Consider the following 24,886-nt stretch of genomic DNA (forward strand, 5'->3'; position numbering starts at 1 on the left):
CAACAGGTCTACATTGAGATGCGAGGCCCCTAGTAGCCCCATGTTGCCCTGCATCTAGCCCCAACAACAGGCGATGAGAGGAAGTGACGACCCATGGCAGAACTAAAAATTTCATTTGGCTGACACACATTAGTGCTATCAGCAGGCAGCTGCTGTTTGGATGCATCCTCTCCTACTCCTCTAGGGCAGGTCTTAAGCCCTGACTGCACTACCTTGCAGATCTAGCCTTCAGGTGGCCACTGTTAGCCTCTTCAATATGTCAGGGCATCATCAGCTTTGGGCAGCAGATGAGCAATGTGGCTGGGGGATCTTGAGATGTACTTTATCTCTGAGCATGAGTCAGACGTCTCCATTTGCCATCTACAGTAAGAGAGATTTCTTGGCCACATCATCAACCACATATTCAAGACACTTTTTGTGGTTTGTGAGTCCTATGCCACGGCCACCCCTGTGCTCACGGACTATTTCAGCTGTCTTAGTCAACACTATGAAAGATCGCAAATTTCACAGTACACCTTTTACGTACATGAGAATCTCAATTATTACCATGGCCACCTTCTGCTACTGGCATGCACCTATCCACTGCAGAGCAAAGATGACGCAGTGCATGTCCAGCTGATACAAGGCTGCAGGTCAGCCAGGCTCTGATGCTGCATTTTGAGGGATACCGGGATTCTGTTAGAAAGAATCTTGAAACTAGAAAGGTCAGATGACTATAGGTCAGAGTGGATGGGCGATGCTTTGCAGCATGGGTAATCTGGTGGAATGAATCCCATTTACCGGCAAACAAGTGAGAGAAGCAAGAGCACTCTAGACTCACAGTCATCCATGTGCGGGAAGGCTTCAATGCAGAACTGAGTGAAATGTGATATTGCCCTTGATGCCACTGCAAGGACAATGCCCATCGAAAGTCCAAATCTTCTGCAGGTGTGGTGAAGTTAATCACAATGTGAAGGAGTATTGCTAAAGATCCATTGCTAATGATTAGACAACAACAGCCCTGAAACACTATGTCTCATGATCGAGCGGTGAACATCCATCAGGCAGAAGGTGGCATGACCCCCAAATGAGGAGAAAGGGGATTATGTCAAAGACTTTTGCATTTCCTGAATGTAACTGCAGTCACACAAGAGAAGGCAAGCCAGATGTAAGGTATGGATCGAAAGCTTAGAAATCCGTGTGCCGATCAACCCAAGCACATTAGTAAACATCATGGCCACAAACAAATCATCTTCATCATTTATTGTGTGAACTTTACAGTCAAAATCCTCACGGATTCAAAAATAATTTGAATTTACAAAGTTAAAATACAAACATAGGCCCATTTGCTAGGCTGGTTGGATTCCAGTAAATCCTATTCAATTAAATTCCTTCCCCATAAGTAATGTACCCTTCTAGGTGTTTATCAAAAAATGTCCAGTAGATGGCAGCACTGACCTTGCTGCACACGGATACCTGTATTAAATCAAACATTAAAAGTAGTATTAGTGCTGCCATCTAGCGGACATTTTGAGACATTTTCATACTGGAAGATGATGCAAACGGAAATAGGTCATATATGTTAAAGGAATAGTTCTCAAAATTGTTATTGGCTCATAAGATGGGCCATGATCATAAATATATATAAAACATATTTATTTAAAAAGTTCCTATGTAAACTTTTGAGCAAATGAGGCACAAAATCACACATTTCAAGCACTTGGAGGCCTCCATTTCGTGAAATGGATGGGCCTCCTGTGCTTGTGTTAATGTCTGCCCTTGCGGCACTAATGAAGCAAAAGCCAGCCAGCTGTAATAAACAAAAGCTACCAGCAGGTGGCTTTTGCTTCATTATTGCCGGAGAGCAGAGATTAACACAAGCTGCTGCTGGTAAGTGCTTTAAATTTCATTTTGTTTTCAAAGCATTGCAAACTAAATGCTGCGGTTTTCTTTCTAACTTAGAAAGAAAACCACAGCCTTTATAACATTGTATTTATGTTTGCGGTGGCTTTAGCTTAGAATCTCCTTGGCTCCTCTGACCCGGGGAGCCCAGGAGACTCAAAGCTGAAGCCACTGCGGGCAGAAGAGGCAGCAAGATGCTCAAGGGGCCTTGTATACAAAACGAGCACGAACCTCCAGAGGCACATGATGCCCAAGCACCCCATCGAGCGAGATTACGCGAGCACCACTGGTCAACCAGGATATAGATGCCAACTAACCGAGACCACTAAAAATTTCCTCCTCCGCATACACCTCTCAAACTCCAAACCAAACACAACCACAAACCTCCAGCACAACAAACCGCACAAACTTCACCACACTGCAACAACAAAACAATAAATGCACATAGACCCACACATCAGTACACAACGACTACCGGCCGCATAGACCCCAGGCCCAGCCGACGGATCCACCAGGCTAAGGCTGCCAACAGTACATCACTGCTCTCTTGCACTTTTCCAACCTCCACCCACTAACTCACCCGCCCTCCCTCCCTCTTTCAGAGCCGCCAGAGTGCCAGGGGACCACTCCGGTGGTGATAGTGCGCGGTACAAATGTCCTTTAACATTAACATTAACATTTATAAATGCTGCGGTTTTCTTTCTAAGTTTCCCGAGCTCCTCCGAGCTGGAGGAGCCCGAGAAACGTGGAAAGAAAACCACAGCATTTATAAATACAACTATGTTGTATTTATGTTTGTGGTGGCTTCAGCTTTGAGTCTCGTGGGCTCCCCGGGTCAGGGGGAGCCCCGGAAACATAGAAAGAAAAGTGCAGCATTTACAAATACATTGTTGTATTTCTGACTGTGGCGGCTTTCGCTTTGAGTCTCCTGGGCTCCCTCGACACGAGGGAGCCCAGGAGACTCAAAGAGACAGCCACCACAGTCAGAAATACAACCTTGTTGTATTTATGATTTCCATGGTTTTCTAACCACGGCAATCACAAATACAACATTGTATTTATAATAGCTGTGCCTTTGCTTTTTGCCTTTCATTTTACGTTTTCTGTGCTTCCCTGGGCTTGGGGAGCACCGAAAACGTAAAATGAAAGTTAAGGCAGCCTCCTACATGTACACCTCTACTCTGGCTGCAGTAAGAAAAAGCTCCCAGTAAGGGGCCTTTGCTGCTTGTTTAGTGCCACCAGGGCAGAGCTTAAAATGAGCATAGGAGGCTGCCTGAAATGACAAAATGGATGCTCCCATGTAAACGCGTTGAGCCTCGTTTCCTCAAATGTATACATAGGAACTTTCTTTAAAAAGATGTTTAATGTATGTTTTTGATTATTGCCCATCTTTTGGGACAATAAAGTTTCAGAGTGAACTATTCCTTTAAGTTCCCCTTAATAATAATTGATTTTATGGAACGTGTATTTTAAAAAGTAGCAATTTGGAGTTAAATATTGCATTCTTGAAGCTAACGGGCTGAAATACTCCAGTTAGCAACTTGTCAGAGAAGATCAAAAGAACTACTTTATCAAATGGCGCATGTATTCTAATGATCCGCCATTAAACGCTAGTCAATTCAAGTTCTGTTGGGGAAATGGACCAATGAAAGATCACTCCAAGGTTTTCTGCACATTTCGATTGTTCTGTGTGGTTAAAGATCAGCAAAGTTACGTCAGTGATTTAGAATGCTCCGTTTTTCTCAAATTAAATATCCTGATCTTTTTTAGGGTTTCAGAATCCATATAGCCATCCTCTTAGTAAATATACAAACTTTATAGTTGTACCAAAAGCTTCATTATAATCTGTGTGTTCAGAAGCTTAGTTCCCGACAAATTGTTTTTTTTTTTAAATGGGGACTCAGTTCTTTGCCCTGCTTGCATCTTGAATATACAGATAAGCCTGCCCACGTTCCTTCTCCTGTAATTAACTAATGTGTGTTTTATTACACACTTACTACCGGAGACCAGCCGCTAAGCCCCACACAAGATTCAAATCTGTGTTGGTCTGCATTGTCTTGCTTCCAAGACAAACACATTGCCCATGAGCTATCCCCCTGGTCAGAATGGTTTATTTTAAATTTGTGAAGTGCTTGTCTAAGGGTTTACTGCAAAATTAACTAAAGCTTTTATCTTGCCCAATGTCAAGCAACTGGAGCACATCAAGTCCTTGTTTGATTCTTTGCATTTTTTAATGCATAGTTTTCCTTTCAATCATAAATTCAGGACTACAAGTACAAGAATGTAAATAAATAACAGGGCATGCGTCAGCCTAGTCTGTGACTGTATTTGCTTCGAAAGATTGATGTATAATGTATATAGAGCAATACAAGATACATTTTTGTCTACACTGGACAAATACAGTTGTATGCATTTGGGTAAGCACTGAGAAACACACATTTTGAAACATTGTGAAAACCCTGAGAAACAACACCAGAATTGGAAAAAAACAAACACTGAAAACAGGAAACCCTACCAAGTGACAATACATAACCAAACCCTCCTGGAGGAAAAGACATTGGGGATCATTACGAGGTAGGCGGTAACAATGCCGCTATTAGCGGCATGGCTACCCCCTTACCGGGTACCGGGTCTGGGTTCCTTGAATGAGGAATTACCGGGCCATTCCGGTAATTCCTCATTCAAGGAACCCATCCCCATTCCCATTCGAGCCCCCATAGGGCTCAATGGGAATCCCCATAGGGCTGAATGGGAATGGGGAGGGTGCTAACAACGGGACCCTGGTCTGCTCGCGGGACCCGCTAAGGACGCCTGGTTTTACCATGCGGCCTTAGCGGGTCCCCCGAGCAGAACTCGTAATGAGGCGGTAAGGGGTTGACGGCTCCGGCACCGTTAACCCCTTACCGCCTACCTCATAATGACCCCCTTTGAGTAATGCATACCCTTTCACATCACTTCATCTCCTCCACCTCCTTTCCTTACCCAGACCTAGCCCTCATACTCTCGAGCTGAAAATAGATAACAATCCAATCAACATTGTTCATTACACATCAGGTAACAGCAGTGAAACAAGACCCTGTGCCCTTCTGTTGAAACAGGGGGATTAATAACAGACTTTGATCATTATTATATAAAGAGCATATACGAAGAATGTGCACTGGTATCTCCTTGGTGGCATTATCTCAGGGGCAAACCCCTCTCTTTGAAGAGATATTCCATTGTTTAGTCACATAACCAAAGAATGTTACCCAACCAGAGTTTTATATAATGTTTCCTTGCTATGCACAGAATTTCTCATAATTCCATATGGCACATGTACCATGAGAAGCTCTTAAAATCTTCCTTCTTCTCTAGAACCTCTTCCCTGCAAAGATGTCAAAACCTGTCCCTTGCCACTAGAGTCTGATCCCAAGACATTGAGGCTGGGAAATCCTAGAATGTGCTTAATCTCTGTTTGATCAGGCTGTCCTTTAATCGCCCAACAATGGGATCCTACTATATAACCTTCCATGGTCACAATCTCTGTGCCAACATACACTTCAGCCTCGGAATTTGTGTATGTGTGTATCCAATAAGCAATAGGAATGCTGTAATATCTTCTAATAGGATAAAACCTATTTCTCGATATAATGGGACCAAAGGCATACCCCTAAGAAGCAAACACAATGATCTAAGAAAAGTAGTTTCTGCCACCATTATCATCGGGCTGGGCATATATCCCCATATTTCCACACCATAAGATGCTGCTGGAATAGATATACTATGGTATACATCAACAGCCTGTGCAACAATATTTCCACAAAACGTCCTTTGACACCTGATGACCCCAGAGGAAATTTGAGAGAGCTTTATTGCACCTTTAACCACTCCAATTGCCCATTCCCATATTGAATACCTAGATACTCAAAATAGGGGACTATCTCCAGAGGTGCTTTGTTAAATGTAAAGTGGGTACGAATCTGCCTTGCTTTCTCAGTCACCATGGCTATAGTTTATCCTCATTAATAATGATGTCCTTCTGCTTACAATAATTGTAAAAACCTATCAACAATTTATTCTTGGCTAGCTCAGTAGGGTATTCTGTTGTATCTTGATGTGATGGATGGATGGATGGATGGATGGATGGCTGGATGGATGGATGGATGGATGGATGGATGGAACGAACTCTGGCGTAAGAGTATATGGATAAAAGTACTTATATAAAAACTAGCTGAAGTGGCCAGTGGTCTTTTATTACAACATTGGCGGTGAAGATGGGAATGGGCATGTGTTTATGCCCCTGATGCTATGGAAACGGGTGGTAAGGTAATCACTACTATATCATCTGCAAACATCAAAATCGGGGTGCATTTCCCCTGAATCATGGGGACATCTAGCCCTTACCTAATCAAGAAAATCTCCAAATCATTGAGGAAGAGGCTAAATATGTGGGTGGCCAAGATACACCCTTGTCTTGCGTCTTTCCCCACATCATAATGGGTGGTCAGCTCCTCAGTTTGTCCAAAACAGACCGTGGCCTTAGTCCCACCATGTAAGGCCTCAATCATGGAAAGGTAGCCCTCAAACAACCCTTCTTTTCTTACGGCAGCCTAGAGAAAGTCTCTGCTCACTGGATCAAGCACAGCATTTAGATCTATAAATGTAAGGACAAGGTGGACTTCTTCATAATTATATACTTGGTCATGATCGAATAAGGTGCAAAACCTTGGTCAATCATGAACAATCTAGACCTAAAACCTGCCTGCGGCCTGTGCGGGACATTAGCATCATTCAACCATCTCCTACCAGTACTTTTTTCAATCACCCAGCTAAAAGCAATATAGTGTGATACTTTATTGTGGTAGCTCCTGCCCCCGTTTTATATATCGGGATAACCTCAGAGGTTTTCCACAAGAGGGAACCTCACAGATTCTAAAACACTATTTACTAATTTGCCGATAACAGGCACCCAAACCTCTACACAGTCCTTCAAAAGGTCCACCCAGACCTTGTCAGGTTCTGCTACATTATTACTCTTCTAGGATTTTATGGCATCACACACCTCCTCAAAGGAAAAGCATGATCCATTCAAGGAGGAAAAGTGATCCATCCAACTGTCCCCAGGTATGCACAGTCTAACTAAGGGGGGCCACCCCGCACACCACAGGCCACTAATTGCCCAAAATGATCTATTGTCCGCATCCTTCACTGCCTGGATCAAATAACAGCAGCCTTTCCACTGTGCTTTCTTTTTCCTAACTGCCACAAATATGTTAGTGTCTGCCCTAGCCTGCCTTAACCCAAGAGAGGCCATCCCCTTCTCATAGCCTCCATTTCTGACCAGTCTCGCCGGTTCCCTCTTTTGGGACAGGTATTCCTCATCAAACCAAGAACCCCCAGCCCTTTCTACCTTGGATCTTTGCTTTTCTGTGGTCAGGACCAGATGCAACCCAGTTAGTACCTCCTCAAACATCAGCAACACAACATCCTTAACCATTCCAAGTGGATCCAAGAGCTCATCCAGAGTACTTCTGTTGGACCTAATCATGCTAGGAACATAGATTTTCTGATCGAATAAGAGGGCTGTTGGTTTTAAACTTGCTACGTTTTTTCGTTCTTTTAAACTAGATTTTACAGGTGCTTATTTGTGCTTATATGTGAAGTGTGTGAACTCTGTTGTTTATGTCTCCCTTTCCCCCCAAGTCCCCCTGCACATTTAATCGAAAGTTGCTGCTGAGTGCATCTTTTTTCTTCCATGTATTACTTTTCGATCACGGCAGGATCTTCTCGCGGCCTAGTACGCTGCACGGCCTCTCGGGTCAGCTGATCTGCCCGCAGGCCATTTGTGTCGGCAGTGTCTCCTGCTGGTTTCTGACCGAGTAGGAGGGCTGTTGCTTTTAAACTTGCTACGTTTCGTTTTTTTAAACTAGATTTTGCGGTTGCTTATTTGTGCTTACATGTAAAGTGTGTGAACTCTGTTTTTTATGTCTCCCTTTCCCCCAAGTCCTCCTGCTCATTTAATCGCACATTGGTGTTGAGTGGATCCTTTTTCTTCCGTTTATCACTGTGCGCGCACTGCAGGATCTTCTTGCTGCCTATTACGCTGCACAGCCTCCAGTTTAACATATCCAAGCCAGAGCATGGGACCTTCCCCGCACGGAGGCATAGGAGGGTCATCAGTACTGTGACGAGGAAGTAATGAAGATTACTGGTAAGTAATCAGAGCATTACCTCCATGTCCACTCTTCATCGTCCCAGTACTTACCTCATGAGGCATACCATAGCAGCAATGGGGAGAGGTCCCAATGAGGCACAGAGCCAGAAAGTGCAGAACAAAAACTCACACCATTAATAATGCCAAACTCACATTCGAACAGACAAAACCCCAACCCCGAAGAAACCATCCCCAGAGCGGGAGACACTCAACCGATAGTGATTGATGAAAGAGCTCTGATCTGCCCTGGTGGTCGCCTCACAAATCTCCTGCAGAGAAAACGCCCCCTAGCATCCACCCAGGAAGCAACCAAACCCCTGGTAGAGGGACCCTGAACGTGGGCAGTCACAGGCAGGCCAGAAACCACATAAATCACAGAGACAACAACACGGATCCATCGGCTAATGGAAACCACAGAGGCCTTCCGTCCCGCATCAGCGGGGCCAAACGTAACCAAGAGACTATCAGAATGCCGGAAAGGAGCAGTCCAAGCCAAACACTCCAAAACCTCCCGCCGCACATCAATGGCAGCCTAGCTACCTCTCCCAGCCACTGTGGATCCCGAAAAACGCAGGGACAACCAGATCCTGAGAGGCGTGAAATCGAGACACAACCCTAGGCAGGAACCTTGGAGCACACCGCAATACCACAGAGTCTGGTAGAAACCGCAAGAAAGGAGGAGCGACACAACAAAGCCGCAATCTCCCCCATCCTACGGGCACACGTGATAGAGATCAGGAAAGCAGTCATTAGAGTAAGGAGCTTGATGACAATATCAGAAAGGGGTGCAAAAGGCAACCCCTGAAGGAACCTCAAGACAAGAGGGAGATCCCAAGGGGCAAGGCCCTTAGAAGTACAAGGCTGGGAAGAAGAGAGACCCCTGAAGCAACTTCCTCACCAGAAAACCCCTGGGAGATCAACCGAGACCGTGCAATAGCCACATCGCCCATTGAATCTGTCAGATCCCAAACCCCAGACCCAAATGCAGGGGACAAGGCTACCTCAGAATCAACCAAGGTACCGGGACCGAAGTTCTAACAGGGAGGGGAACCAGCTTCGGAGGGGCCAGAACGGAGCAACCAACAACACAGTCAACATGCTCACCCTGATGCGCTGAACCACCCGGGAAAGAAGAGGGAGAACATAAAGGAGACCCCAAGGCCATTCCACAGCGAGGACATCTAACCCCCAATCACCCTCGGCCAGGAACCAGGAGCAGAAGAGAGGCACCTTCACAGAAGCCAGAGAGGCAAAGAGATCCAGCACGGGAAGCCCGAACCTGACACAGATCCCAGCAAATACCCCATCTGACAGAACCAGTACCGCAGAGGAGGGGAACCGGCGGATGAGTACATCTGCACGAGCATTATCCACTCCCCCTGACATGAGAGTTCACCAGGCACAACAGAAGCAACTCCCCCCAGGAACCTATCTGAGCTGCCAGAGCATTGAAGGAGCGGCCAGACCCCACCCCTGGCGGCTGACATATGCCAATGCTGCAGCATTGTCTGTCCGGACCAACACTGCCCGGCCTTGCAGAACACCCTGAAGTACAACAGGCCCCGGAGAATGGCTCACAATTCTCTCCAAGTGGACGAATGGTGGCCCTCCTCCAGAGCCCACAACCTCTGGGCCGAGAGGACGCCCAATGTGGCCCCCCCAAACTCTTCCGCTGGTGCCTAGAGAAAGAGGGGTCAAAGGAGGATGGACCAGGGACACCCATGCCCGGAGATTTGGAACCCGCAACCACAACAGTAAGGAGGCCCACAGAGCCTGAGACACCGGGATCAAGGCCGCGCAAACCCGAGAAGCTGGGAGCCAGTGGGAGAGTAGGTAAGACATCAGAGGACGCAGATGAAGACGAGTCCAAGGAACCAGAAAGACGCAAGACGGCATGTGTCCCTGAAGCATGAGCAACAGGTGAGCCATGACACACCGCCTCCTGAGAACCCCACCCAGAACAGCCAGCAGGCGCTGGACCCTTTCTTGGGACAGAAAACCCTCCCCATCCAGGAGCAAATGTGAGCCCTGATGAAAACCAGATCCTGAGAGGCCTCCACATGAGACAAATGCCAGTTCACCAGAAACCCCCAGTCCCGCAAGGCCTGGCAAACCAACCAGAAAAAAGCCTGGACCGTCTGCAGGAGGGCTGCCTCGACCAACCAGTCATCCATGTAGGGAAAAATCTGAATGCCCTTCAGGTGAAAATGCATCACCAGGGAAGCCACGAGCCCGGTGAACACCCCGGGGGCTGAGCGCAACCCAAACGGGAGCAGTCAGAACTAAGAATGCCGAGATCCCACTGTAAAGCGGAAGAACTACATCTTGCAGGGGCAGAGAGACACATTGTAACATGCAACCCAGAGATCCAGGGACACCATCCAGACCCCCCTGAACAACATCTGGAGAAGGTTCTGCAAATTTCCCATCTTGAAGCATTCCTTCCGGATGAAGTAGTACAGAGCCTCGAGGGCCAAGATGAGGCGATACTTCCCTGAAGGTTTGGGGACCAGAAACACCGCAAGTAAAAACCCAGACCCGCTGTGGAAAAGGAACGGGAATGATAGCTGCCTTTAGCAGTAACTCGGTCAGAGCTGTTGCCATCGCCAACTACTTGGCCAACGAGCAGGGAACAGCAGTACGAACCATGCAACCCAGGACAGGGGGAGAGAGTAAGTTCACTTGAGAACCCCTCTCGACAGTGTCCAGAGGCCAAGAATCCGAGCACCGCTGGTCCCATATTGGAAAAAAACAGCAGGAGACGGCTGCCGACCGGCCCGACCCAACCGCCAGAATTCCTGGGCCGGGCCTGGACGAGACAAGCACGGAGGACCATGGCCCCCCCTGGGCCTCCAAAAGGATTGGGAGGAGGAACCAGGCAGATTTCTTGACTGTCGAGGTAGACTTCTGCCGCAATTTGTCAGCGCGTTTGTCAGCACAAAACACCTTATGCACTGTATCCTCAAGCAAATCACCAAAAAGTTTGGAACCGTCAAAAGGAAGCTTAAGGGCATCCCTCTGTTTTCCAATCCGCAGATGCACATGCCTGAGGGCCAACACACCAGCACCCATGGCCAAGGCTGAGCCATGCACTCCATCAAATGCCAGATCGGACAAGAGTTCAACCTGCTGCTGGATGTCAGCCAGCAGCAGGGCAGCGTAAGAGCCACCTTCAACGGCCTACTTCAACCTCCCGAAACCACTCAGCACTGTCTCTGCAGTGTAGGAGCTGTAGATATTCGCCCTGAGAGCCTGATGTGCACCAACATGAACCTTCTTCAGGCTGGAATTCACCCTATGATCCACCGGGTCCCTGAACGCCTCCTCCTCAACCTACCCAGGGGAACGACCCACCAGACTAGCAAGGACATCATTGATGGAAATGTACCAAAAAAGTAGTGGAACTGTGACTCCGGAGGCGGACAGAGTAGGAAGGAAGGGACCAACGTGCAACACATTATTCCAGGGTTGCAGTCATGCTGCTTGAGTTGAAAACAGATTTCAGTTTAGCAGTAACAGACATACGGCGGGAAAATGGAGAAGTGTGCTTTAATTTCACAAAGAACAGGTCTGGAGTGGTGAAAATGGTTGAAAAAAAGTAGTGGAGCTGTTAACAGTGAAAAATAAAAGTAGTGGAACAACGCTCCCGACCGTTCCCACTCACTTCGACCACTGCACCCCCCTTTCCTTTCAATGTCCTTCCGGGACAAGGAACATTTTGCCAACTTTTTCTTCCTCCTCTTTTGGAGCTCAGTAGAGGAGGAAGATGAGTAAGAGGAAAAAGGGCAAGGAATCTAAGCTGAGCCGTGCGCGTTCCCATGGCATAAGCAGCACAAACACAGCAAAAACATGAATGTCAGAAACACATGTATGCCCATTAAGCTCCAGGACCGGGAGAAAAAACCCCCAATGAGGGAGAACAATCACCCAATTCCCCCGGCAATGGGCCATCACTGCCGTGATTCAACTCCAGGCCCACCAGAGAAAATCAACAATAAACTCCCCCCACCCCCAGGGGGCCAACCCGCCATCGGAAGGCACAAACACCACCTGTTGTCCACCGGGTCCTGCATCATTCTGGAAACAACAACACATCCCGAGGAACGGACAGCCTGGGGCATACACAGGGCCCTGAACCCACAGAAGCCCCTTACCTTAGCCCAGGCCTGCAGGCACCGGGCGGTGATGCCTCACACGCCAGCTATGATGCCGGCAAAAACCGGGAGAGGCTCCATCTAGCACACCGGAGCCCAGTCCCAGCAGGGGAACAAGGAGCATGCTGCACCTGAAGGAAGCCGAGGACCCGCCACACAGCCCCACCAGGGGGACAGCAGTCATCGCTCCCCGCTGCCCCCCACCGGGAACAGTCCAACCTGCCGGATGCAGGAAAAATTAAAACTGGGTGCTGTGGTTAAAGGGGAGGAGTTATAGGAAATAAAAGTAATAGAAGACGGTCCTGTGTCGGAGGCAGGGGCCTCATGAGGTAAGTACTGGGACGAGGAAGAGTGGGCGTGGAGGTATTGACTTTCCAACAACCTTTGCAAGCGCAGAATGCACGTGCTGTGGGTAATACACTTCAATATGCCACAGGCATTCTGGGACTTGTAGTCCTCGATATCTAACGGGGAAAGGGGATGCAGCTGTTAGAGCTGCTACTACATTGCTGTCCCAAGACACATACTACAGACCACCTGACTAGCCTGTACCTCAAACTGGCAACATGATTTTTGAAGAAGCATGTACAGAAAACCTCATGTAGGCGTGTGTGCTTCGAGCTTTCTTGTTTTGGAATTTCCTATGCTTGTTATTTTTTATTTTTTATTTTATTCATTTATTTATTTTTCCAATACAGTCACAATAGGTATGATCAACATTTGTAATATTGTCTGACAATATAGACTGTGAAAACAGCAGGGAGTAAATCAAAACAATAAATACTGGTGCCCTATGCTAATTTTTGCACATCACACCCAAAATAATTAGAATAGAGAAAAACACAGCCAATAAAAGGAAGCAGATACATTAAAATAATCACCAATTTTACAGACAGCAGTGGGTAAAAGAGCGCTGCGTGTTGTGCTTTATAGGACCCACTCACTCCTCGTCTTCACAGTACTTTTGTGGACAAGGCCAGCAATTGAAGATGCTGGTGCCTCAATGCCTATTGAGCGAAAAGCGACACCTGGTGGTGAAATGCAAAACAGCACCTCGAAAGGCTGTGTCCTGCCTGTATCCGCGATACACAGGTCCCTAAATAGTGCTGTGTAGGTTAGATGGTTCTATACTGTTACATCGCCAGGTTTTTTTCCAATGAGTTTTTGCATTAATATTTTTGAAAAAACGAATCGAAAATTGCATATTTTATATTTTTAGATGAATTTTTTTCATTGAAAAATGTTCAGCAAAAAACTCATTCAAAAATACCGGCGATGTAACAACGTCGTACCGGTGAGGTATAAACAGCAAAAACGCTACATTCAGTGTGCAATCAATCAAGACAAACGGGTTAAACGACATATGACAATTCCTGTTAAATAACCCCAAAGAAAAGAGTTGAGGAAATATGAATTAGTTGATGAAAACTTTCTATTGTTTTGCCTTGATAAAGTGTCAGGGAGCAACAAATAACCTACAACACTGTAAACTCACATCACGGTTCTTAACAACATTGAAAAAATAATAAGAAAAAAAGGTCAAAGAAATCATATATATAACACAAAAATCACACAAGTACATATAAAGGCCCAGCCTGGCATTTTTCAATCAGTGATAATGTTCTGGCATCTTCTGAAATAAAACTCATTTTGATACGAAACAAGTCAGAAGAGGTAAGCGATATCACATTGCCTCAAACAGGTGGGGGCATGTTGAAACAATGTATCAAGTCAGAAGAGGTAAGAGATATCACATTGCCTCAAACAGGTGGGGGCATGAGAAACAATGTATCAAGTCAGAAGAGGTAAGAGATATCACATTGCCTCAAACAGGTGGGGGCATGAGAAACAATGTATCAAGTCAGAAGAGGTAAGAGATATCACATTGTCTCAAACAGGTGGGGACACGTTGAAACAATGTATCAAGTCAGAAGAGGTAAGCGATATCACATTGCCTCAAACAAGTGGGGGCATGTTGAAACAACGTATCAAAGTCAGATTGTTTGAACAGGTGGGGGCATGTTGAAACAATGTATCAAGTCAGAAGAGGTAAGAGATATGACATTGCCTCAAACAGGTGGGGGCATGAGAAACAATGTATCTCAAGTCAGAAGAGGTAAGAGATATGACATTGCCTCAAACAGGTGTGGGCATGTTGAAACAATGTATCAAGTCAGAAGAGGTAAGAGATATCACATTACCTCTAACAGGTGGGGGCATGAGAAACAATGTATCAAGTCAGAAGAGGTAAGAGATATCACATTGCCTCTAACAGGTGGGGGCATGAGAAACAATGTATCAAGTCAGAAGAGGTAAGAGATATCACATTGCCTCTAACAGGTGGGGGCATGAGAAAAAATGTATCTCAAGTCAGAAGAGGTAAGAGATATGACATTGCCTCAAACAGGTGTGGGCATGTTGAAACAATGTATCAAGTCAGAAGAGGTAAGAGATATCACATTGCCTATAACAGGTGGGGGCATGAGAAACAATGTATCAAGTCAGAAAAGGTAAGAAATACCACATTTCCTAAAAACAAGAAAAACTGATTCGGCAGATAAAAAAAGAGTGAAACATGCAATTGCCATTCTCTGTGCACACAATTGGTTGCAGCCTTATAATCCAGGCTAAATTGAGTCCTGATTCACTGTGCCCATTTATTTCACTGTCCAAGCTGTTCATGTGTATGTGAGTGAGGGGGAGAGTTAGTGGGTGAGAGAGTGTGAGTGTGAGTGACAGGAGGTGTGCCCCAGTGAAATCTCTCTCTACCTCCCTGACTCGCTTTGAAATACAAATATTTTCAAAAGGGCGTGGAGTAGAGGTGTAATAAATTGTGATTTAGTGGCATTGATCATGATAAAAGAGGTAATTACTGCTGTAGCTGTTGGTCATATCAAAAAGCATTATAATTAGAAAGGCTTTGATATCTTGCAATGCTTTTAGTGGAAGCAATGAGTGCCATGCAAAGACCCGGAAAAAATGTTGGTGGTCTCAACAAATAAAGACTGCGATCGTCTGCCAGGAGCACATGGGTAAGAACCCAATCAAGATACCCAAGGCCTACTGTTTATTAGAAGGCACATGGATGGGCACGAAGACACCACAACTTTCCTCACATTGGAGAGGGATTCTTTCATGCAGCCCTTTGGAAAGTATCAGGATTGAGTGGCACGCGCTGAGTGCAGATGAAGGTGAAGGACCCAGCATGGCGGATGCTAGACGAGAAAGTCCTGAAGGCAACAGGAAGGCTTTGGCATCGCTGATTTGAATGCTATCTATCCTCGGCTATGGTTGCCTTAGTGGTGGAACGGGGGGAGGTGGAGCTTGGAACGAGGTGTAGCCAGTACTGTCTAGGAAGTGGAGCCTGAAGCTAAGGTAGTTGGGGCCACTGCAGTGACATTAACATCTCTAATTTCCCACAGAGCGCCGCTGAGTGTGTATTCACAGATTTTGGGTGGGCTTTGCCTGCCCAGCCCCTACCTCATCTATGCCTCGGGCAAAGAACAAGTCGGGGCGGTGAAGATCGGGATTTAGCAGATGTTCGCTCCACTCCTGTGTTTAGAGGAATTGTTACTGGCATCTGCTCTCTACTCCTTAAGTGGCCAGCCATGAAGTGTGCGCTGCAATTGAGTTGTCTTAAGAGATGCGAAAGTAGCTGCTGCAGGTGTGTAAGGGAGCAGCTCCAGCCAGTGGAAAAGGACTGGCTATGATGCAGCAGTTGCTAGGCTGATGTTCCTGCTGCAGGTGTGTAGGGGAGCAGCTCCAGCCAGTGGAAAAGGACTGGCTATGATGCAGCAGTTGCTAGGCTGATGTTCCTGCTGCAGGTGTGTAAGGGAGCAGCTCCAGCCAGTGGAAAAGGACTGGCTATGATGCAGCAGTTGCTAGGCTGATGTTCCTGCTGCAGGTGTGTAAGCGAGCAGCTCCAGCCGGTGGAAAAGGACTGGCTATGATGCAGCAGTTGCTAGGCTGATGTTCCCGCTGCAGGTGTGTAAGGGAGCAGCTCCAGCCGGTGGAAAAGGACCGGCTATGATGCAGCAGTTGCTAGGCTGATGTTCCTGTTGCAGGTGGAATAGTCTGCAAGGAGTACAGCAACATATGATCTATGAGAATGGGCCATGGTTCAGAGGTCGCATATAGATTGCTAGGGCCTTCTATTTACCAGGTGCAGAGGATGTTGCTTACAGAGCACAAGGACCTCCTGTCTAAAGATGGCGCTGAGAGAAAGGACGGTCAATAAATTAATCGTCCCATTCTACCATGCAGGCACAACCCACAGTTAACGACAATAAGCCCATCGTTGCCCTGTTGAACCCATAGCGACAATTCCAGAGCCATCGATGGGGTAGGTCCTAAGATGGCTGCCTGCTTATGTCTTCCCTTATTTTACTTTAGATTTACTCAGTGATTTACCATTAACCTTCCCCCATTGGTTAATGGCCAAATAAGGGAAATACATGCCATTTGCTATATTGATGTGCCTAGACCTTGGGTATTACCTGTGGTTTAGCTCCCACCTGAACATAGCCTGCTGAGCAGATGTTGGCAGGAAAGGATAAGGGTTTCAGGGGGGCTCAAAGCTGACTGAAGCCCCCAGGTGGGTGAGTGACGTGAGTGGATGAAGCTGACAGGACAGAAGTAATAAGGACTCTCTTTGCGACAACACAGTGATGGCATTTGCTATAAAGTCAGTCACATCATTCAAGTGGTGAGACAAACATTAGGTGAGACAATTAACAAGTTACCTTTTCTGCCGGCTGTATGTGGTTCTGGTCATGTCCTACATAGAGTCGGGCACATCCATGTGGAGAGACGGGGAGAACGGCAAAAAAAGATGGAATGATAAGTCAAGAGTAAAAAAGGGAAAATAGACAAATCTGATTGAAAGGGGAAGCAAGATAGAGGGAAGCGTGGGGCAAATGAGAAGGAGACAGGTGGCTAGAGGGGAACAGTGAGAAACGATAGAACCTGTGAAAAGGATGAGACTAGAAAGAGAAAGCGAGCGGAGACAAAAGCAAGTCAGGAAAAAGAGGAGAAGAAGGCAAGAAAGAGAGTACAAGGCATACATTGTGAGCGGGAGGGGACATGCAAAAACAAAAGGAGGCAGCAACATAAAATGCGCATTTGTAAACGCACGTTCACCCCAGAAGGGGCATCTTGGCGCTAATAGATGTTTATTGCTAATGGGATTTGAACCTGTGACCATGAGATCAAACACAGGCCCCTGTAGTGTATGCATTAGTCCACAGAGCCACAGACCCAGCAGACATAGTGGCTGGGAAGAGGAAAGGAATAAGGGAAGAGGAAAGGAATAAGGGAAGATGGAAGGAATAGGGTAGGAGAGAATTAAAGGAATTTAATTGAGGGGGAGGCAACTGACAAAAGGAAACGCAGAGAAGAGAAGGGAACACAGATATTTTAGAAATCATTATTCATGTACAATTTAAAAGATTCTGAAAACAGCAACAATGCGAACACTGCCAAAACGATCCATGAAGTGGCAGTGTGTTTGAGGTGCAGGTCCCATCGCATGTTGTGTAAGATACCAAGCATGACATACATTGGGTAAAATGCAGTGCATGGTGCAATGTAAAATACAGACCGAGGTACAGTGTTTCGTTAAAGCTGTGTGATGGATTCAGTGTGTAAGATATAGCAGTGATATGCTTTCTGTTAAAAATAGTGTGATAATGTCAAACCGTCGGCCTGGAACAGTGTGAACCAGTCCATGAAAAGAGGCTGACCGGCCCCCGCAGGGGGCGCTAGAGGGACAGCCTACATAGCGGGCTGTCCCCTCTGGCCACCCCCTTCCGGTTGCTGGGCATGCCTCTCCTCTTCCTCCCACCTCAGCGAGGCGGAAGAGGTGTCCCCGGGGACCTGGCTTCCGGTCAGATTTCCGCGGGGACACTTATAAGGGCGGGAGCGGCAGGCCATCAGCTGGGAGCAGAAGACATCAAGGAGTGCACAAGCTCTGAGGTAGCAGGACTTGCAGAAAAGCTGGCGAACGGCAAGGCACCGGGGAGCGACGGAATAACCAACCTGGCAATCAAGAACCTCCCACCGGCATCAATGGAACATCTCACAGAGATCTTCAATGCATGCATGAGGCTCCAGCACTTCCCGAGTTCCTGGAAAGAATCAAGGGTCATCGTTTTTCCAAAGGCCGGCAAACCACTGAGGGATCCAGCAAACTACCGCCCCATCAGCCTGCTTTCTGGATTATCGAAGCTCCTGGAGAAGGTCCTCCTCGCTCGACTCAGTGACTTCACCTCCGAAAGAAATCTACTAGCAAAGGAACAGTTTGGATTTCGAAAGGAGCATGCAACGACTCATCAGCTACTGAGAGTGGTGGACACCATCAGCCACGGATTCAACATCAAGAAGTCCACAGGAATCGTCTTCCTGGATGTAGCCAAAGCATTCGACCGAGTCTGGCACAAGGGACTGCTGCACAAGATGATTGGCCTGGGATTTCCGAACTACCTGGTGAAGACGATTGCAAGCTACCTGGGAGGCCGCACCTTCCATGTCGCCATGCGGTCTGAGATGTCCTCTTCACATCCCATCCGAGCAGGCGTGCCACAGGGATCGAACCCCGGACCCTTCCTGTTCAACCTCTTCACCAACGACATCCCGACAGATCTCCACAAGACGAACCTGGCGCTGTATGCAGACGATGTTGCAGTCATCTCCCAGTCATTCATCGAAAAGGAAGTGGCGAAAAACCTGCAAGCTTCATTGGATACCGTCGCAAAGTGGTACAGTGACTGGCGGATAGAACTCAACACCAGCAAGACAACTGCAACGCTGTTCACCAGAAAGAAGATCAAGGAGCACCCACACATCAGCCTCAATGGGGAGACCATCAAATGGGAGAGCAGCAGCCGCTACCTCGGTGTGACCCTGGACAGCAAACTCAACTGGGAAAGCCACATCGAAAATACTCAGCAGAAGGCAACAAGAAAGATGGCAGCGCTGTACCCACTCCTGAAGAGCAAGTCCATGCCCCTCCGGACAAAGATCAACGTCTACAAGGCGATCATCAGACCAACCCTGATTTATGCCTCACCAGCATGGATGACCTGCCATGAGCGACACCGGAAGAGTCTTCAGATAGTCCAGAACAAGGCCCTGCGGATATCATCTGGAGCTCCAATCTTCACAAGGATAGCAGACCTTCACAGAGACCTGGACATCGAGATGTTGGATGAACATCTAGCGAAGCTGAGTAAGAACTTCTGCCAAGAACTGGATCAGAACCCGAACCCTCTGATCAGAAGACTCACTGCCACCACTGCAAATCCCTTCGACCGCTACCCGCGGCCCATCACTGCGAAGACCCAGTGAAACCAGCCCTACTGTGACAAGACCACACAGACCAAGAAGAATACAAACCCACGACTACACACTCAACCCGAGAAGATGGAGTAATGAGGCTCAAGCCTCGGTATCCAAAAAATCACAGCTGATGGATAAAAATCTATCAGCAAGAAGAAGAACAAGCGCCATCAGTCTTTTGCCCTGCAGCTCCCGCCTAGTGTTAATCTTCGTTGACCAGCTCCCGCCTTGTTTCGTTTTCCAGTCCTCCGCCATGGAATGAAGATCTTTTTCTGATGGCTGACGGGGTATTATCGTAGACAGTTGCAGTGCTGATGGCTGACTTATGGTATCTGGGTTTCTTGCTAAAACTGGTTCAAACGCGGTTCATGGATTTCTGTGGTCGCCTGGGCGGCTGTTTGTTTTCATCACCTCTTGGCCTTTGTTTCAAGTGAGGGATCAAGAACGCAGTTGCCCCTGTGCATCTCAGTTGTGGTGCTTTTGTAAAGGAGGGGTTATTATGCAACTTTCACAGCAACTTTCGATCACGGGCCGTGGTGCAATATGGGCAGAATGGCACAAGTTTTGCCACTTATGTATGTTAAACTGTCTACTGTGCAGCCGCGCCACGTGTGATACATGATGTGGCGCTGTGGCTTAGATGGTTAAGGCGCCTGTCTAGTAAACAGGAGATCCTGAGTTCGGTTCTCAGCAGTGCCCGCTTCTTTATTAGCAAAGCCGCCAGTGGCTCAAGCGGTAAGGGCTTGGGCTTGTAATGCCGGGAGACCTGTGTTCTAATCCAATTTGCGGAACCTAAGGGGCATGTTAAAAAGGTCATATTTTTCATATTGTACGATAGCTGTGGGGCCGCCGCGCCAGTCGTACGCATGTTGTGCAAACCTGTCTCTTTTATTTTGCGAGATTGTAATATTCTGGCACGCATATATCTTAAAATGTTTAAGAGGCCGCCGCGCCACGTGCAAGGAAATGCTGGTTGTTGGTTGTAGTTGGTAATACGATAGTTGTGGCCGACGCGCCACTTTTAATAAAATGCGGGTTGTAGTTTATATAACATACGATAGTTGGGGCCGCCGTGCCACTGGTAATTATTGCGGTGCAAACCCGTCTGTTTTCGTTGTAGGCCGTGGAGCTTATTTGAATGTTTAGGTGCGTACATATTTCAAACTGTTGGCGCTGCCTCCGCGCCACGTGTCATGGGATACTGGGTGTGTGTTGAATTTACGATCGTTCGTTAATGATTGCTGTACAGCCGCGGTGCAAACCGGTCCCTTTAGGGGTGGTAGGATGCAGTGGCGGCTGCTTTCATAGGGCGGCCGGGCGCCGCCCCCCCCAGAAAGAGCAGAGGCCAAAAAGACATTAATCAAGATGGTAAAAGAGATTAATCAAGATGGATGCATTTCCTTTGCCAACAGCGCGGGGGCGCTGTGGCAAGACAACAATTACAGTGTATGTGTAACAATTCCTAAGGGCCGGCCCGGCTTTCAGAGCGGGGCGCGTCCCGTTTTACGCATCTTTTTTCAATAGTAGAGTGCGTGGAGCTCGTAGCTGCACGCACTCTACGTAAGCCCCTTTAATTAACAGGCTGGCGGGACGCTTCAGGAGTGGCCCCGCCAGTATAAAATGTGCGCAAACAGCGCACTGAGGAATGAAATTCCCTCCCTCCTGCGTGGATACAGTAATGTCATTGGCTGTTTGCCAGCCAATGACAATCCTTGCATTGGCTGGCAAACAGCCAATGACATTACTGTATCTATGCAGGGTGTGTGCGTGCGCCTGCGCCACCTTCACACGTCTCCAGTCTCCCCCTGGCCCTGATTCTTTCTTTGAGGAGTTGACGACGACACAAACACGACGCAAGCTGAGCTGCTGCCCTGCCCTGAGACCACCAGCTCAGCAGAGACGGCCTGGTCCACGACGAGCTTTCCGGCGGTAAGTACTAGTAAAATGTACCCCCAGATGTTGTTTGTGTCTGTGGGCCCGGGGAGTGTAACACCACAGCCCCAGGCCCCAGCACTGAACGACGTGTAGGCCAGGGCCTACACGTCTTTCAGTGTTGCTGACTGTCGTGCCGTGTAGGCAACTTGGGGCCTAAACTTGTGTCTGTGTCCCACTCCCCAACCGGGAGTGGGACACAGACACAAGTTTAGGCCCCAAGTTGCCTACACGCACGGCAGACGGGCCCGCTACCACCAAGGCGGGGGCCGCATGCGGCCTGCCTGGGCCTTTCTTTACCCATGGTCAGGACCGTAATGAAGCAAGGCCCAGGCAGGCATGCTGCACGTTGAATCTCCCCAAAAAATGTGCCGTTTTATATTTTCGCCATTTTTCGTGAAAAATGCCGAAAATATAAAACGGCACAACCCAGGGAGAGCCCTGGCAGGGCGAGGGAGATGCCCATGGCTGGTGGTGGCCTAGCATGATGAGAGAGAGAACAGTGTGCCATGAAGGACGAGGGGGATTGGGAATGATTGGGGGAAGGCTGGGGCACTATAGCATGCACGGACGGACTGTATTTGGTAGTCTGCAGCGCAGCCTACTGGAACGCTGCCATTCGCACTCAAGTCCCTGACGCCAACCCACTGGGGGCGGGCAAGGATATAGCGCCTAGCATGCACTCCGAAGCAGTTAGCGTCTGGTTTCCGCTAGCTTCCATTCTCTACACACACATGTGCAATCATTGAAAGGTGTAGAATTGCCCTGTTTATTTCGATGTCATTTATATGTCATATCTGTGTTTTTTTTGTTTCTCCCCCGCCCACCCCCCTGCTGACTTGTCGACTTGAGGGTCGCTTCTGGGTGCTGCGTACAGGTTGCTCTTTCGATAGATTAGGCGTGTCCGAGCTATCATCAGTTATTGAAAAATAGCATTTTGGTGTATCTCTTTTTGATAAGTTGTAGGATTTCTTTTCAAAGTGGATGTTTAGTTTGTGTGCAGTTGCATGGAATTCATTAGCTGCATTTTAACCACAGGAGCCGGGACGCATTACTGATTGTTTCCAGCGCCGGAGCGGCCGGGGCTGCACGAGGCAGAGAAGGTCTTATTTTCCCCAAAATGAATCTTTTCCAGTGCGCGTTAAAGCTGCTCCAGGGCATTAAAGTCTACTAGGGTTTAGTCCCAAGAAGTAACACACCCACAGAGTCCTGTGTAAAGGATTTCAGAATTCAGATGCTTAGCCTTGGAGAGTTAAAGGTGAGGGCGGAGTCCTGGGCGCAAGGCTGATGGCAACGGTCAGGGAGAGTTAACGGAAGGGTGAGAATATTTGAGGGGCTGGGAAGGACGGGATAAGGCTATTGGGGAGACGATGGACAGGCAGAGGAAGGGTGAGGAGCGGGGAGGGGACCGAAAGGAACGATGCTCATTTATGCAAGGATTGCCTTTTGTAGACAGTGGCGAGGTGAACATTTCGAGAGGTAATGGGTTCTGGAATGAAGGGTGGAAGGCTGCCGGCCGGGATGAAAGATACTGGGAGTGGGAGATGAGAGATTGTGGACGCGAGAGGCCGGGGAGTTGAGGAGCACGGTGAGGACACCGGAGGGATGGATGAGGGGCTCTGGGGGAGGGAGGCCCATGAGTAGGCTGACATGCGGTGGCGGGATAGGATAGGAAGCATTACTGACTGCTCTTACCTGCCGAAAAGGCGTTGTGGAGGTTCCTGTGGGGCCCGCTGGGTGCGCTGCTGCTCCTGCGGTGCAAGTAGAAGTTACTGCGGCCTTGTATACATCCCAGGCCCCCCAATGCCCCCATGTCTGTGGGCATCCTGCTCATCCCAGGCCAGGGTCCAGGGATGGAGTTTCCTTCCTGTCCACGCTGCTGTTCCACACTGTCCAAGTCCCTGGAAGTTCAGCTTTGTTTTGAGGCCGGCTACACTCCTGGGACCCTTTATGGAGGTAGGTGGGGTGGATAGACCCCTAGGTGAAAATGCGGCAGGTGTGAGGCCCTCCCTTTCGGTGGGTTTTTTGGACGGTAAATTGCACATTTTGTAGGCCATTTTTCCAAAAGTTTCACGGGGGGAGAACCCCCACGCACCCCCCTTGGAGGGGTGGGCTCGCGCGCTGCGCGCACTCGCTACTAAATTCGCCCTGGAAAATGTACGCCCCACCAGCTTTCAAACTCACCAGCCGCCACTGGTAGGATGTGGTGCAATTTTCAATGTTTTGGCACCACGGGGCTGCCGTGCCACGTGCAATGAAATGGGGGTTATGGTTTATCTGACATTTTATCTTTTCTTGGCTGCCGCGCCACTTGTAACGCTCGCCGTGGGACATGTTGGTGGGTTTGCATGCGTTTATTATTCCGCGCCATTGTGAAGGATAAAGAGTTTTTAAAGTGGATTCATTTATTTGGCGTATGTTATTGCGGTTAACATTTGCACGCTTCCCGGCCGCCGTGCCAGTTTTAATGTGACAATTAAGGGTAATTACACTCAGAATGACTTCGCCATTGTAATTCGCCTGTCGGGTGTGGAGACATGCGCTTTGTTTAAGGGGATTTCATGGCCGCCGCGCCTTTTGCATGTTTTGGGTCCGATGAGCTGCCGAGCATAAAATATAGGTTAGAAGGGTCGAAGCTTCACGCTAATTGGAACATGTTGGTCTCAGATGGTGTTGAGGCCATTGTAATTTGGCAAATCCCCGAGTAAATTCCTTTTCTCACATATTCCGATGTTTAAGGCTCCTCCTATGTAGCAAGCCGGTTTTGGTGGCTCAGTAAGTGTTGACGTATACCTGAAAGGTTGGGGGTTCTGCGCCCAGCTGCCAACATAAAAAAAATTCTGAAGTGGGTGTGAAGTAGTTGCGTGAAGCAGTAGTAAGCGGTAGTAAGGTAATTTTGTCTGTGTGGTGCATTTAGCGTTCCTTTTGCAGCATCAGTCCGTGGGCGCATATTATGTTACTTCAGTTGCAAGGGTTATCCATTTTGCAAGCAGGATGCTATGCCTGGGTTTGCCGACCGCATGGAGAGGCTTCAATTACTTGCAGGGGGTATTTCAATTGGTGCAAGTGGTATTCGCTGGCCGCCGCGCCAATTGTAATGTCATTTAGACTGTGACCAGGCGCGGATGGCTTCAGATACGAGGGCGCCATGTGGGGCAAACGGCTGCCGTGTAATGACAAGCCTCGCTAGGCTATCATTCTCCGGGTCCATCTGTTTCGAGTGATTAAAACAGGGTGGGTGCGTAAACTGGGATTACACGATGATGCGAGCCAGAAGGGAAGCTCAGTGGGTGCAGCGCTTGCTGAGGCGACCTGTAGGTTCTCTAGAGGTCGCAGATTTGAAACCTGAGCAAGTCCGAGGCTGCCTTTCACCCTTACGAGGTGGATGAAT

The 24,886-nt window shown here is 48.1% G+C and overlaps 1 protein-coding gene across 4 annotated transcripts in view; it reads right to left on the reverse strand.

Moving 5' to 3' along the window:
- Window positions 1-24,886, reverse strand: part of LOC138503812 (PRKC apoptosis WT1 regulator protein-like) — a 149,679-nt gene that overhangs the window by 31,417 nt on the left and 93,376 nt on the right. For all 4 annotated transcript variants that reach the window (XR_011279715.1, XM_069623828.1, XM_069623829.1 and 1 more), the window contains exon 4: window positions 16,971-17,005. Coding sequence is in view for 3 of the 4 variants with exons in the window: in XM_069623828.1 (XP_069479929.1) it covers window positions 16,971-17,005 (35 nt within the window). In the remaining variant the exon portion in view is untranslated. The remainder of the gene's footprint in view (window positions 1-16,970; window positions 17,006-24,886) is intronic.

The sequence above is a fragment of the Ambystoma mexicanum genome, chromosome 11 (genome assembly GCF_040938575.1).
Source record: "Ambystoma mexicanum isolate Mex_15411 chromosome 11, UKY_AmexF1_1, whole genome shotgun sequence".
Taxonomy (NCBI): domain Eukaryota; kingdom Metazoa; phylum Chordata; class Amphibia; order Caudata; family Ambystomatidae; genus Ambystoma; species Ambystoma mexicanum.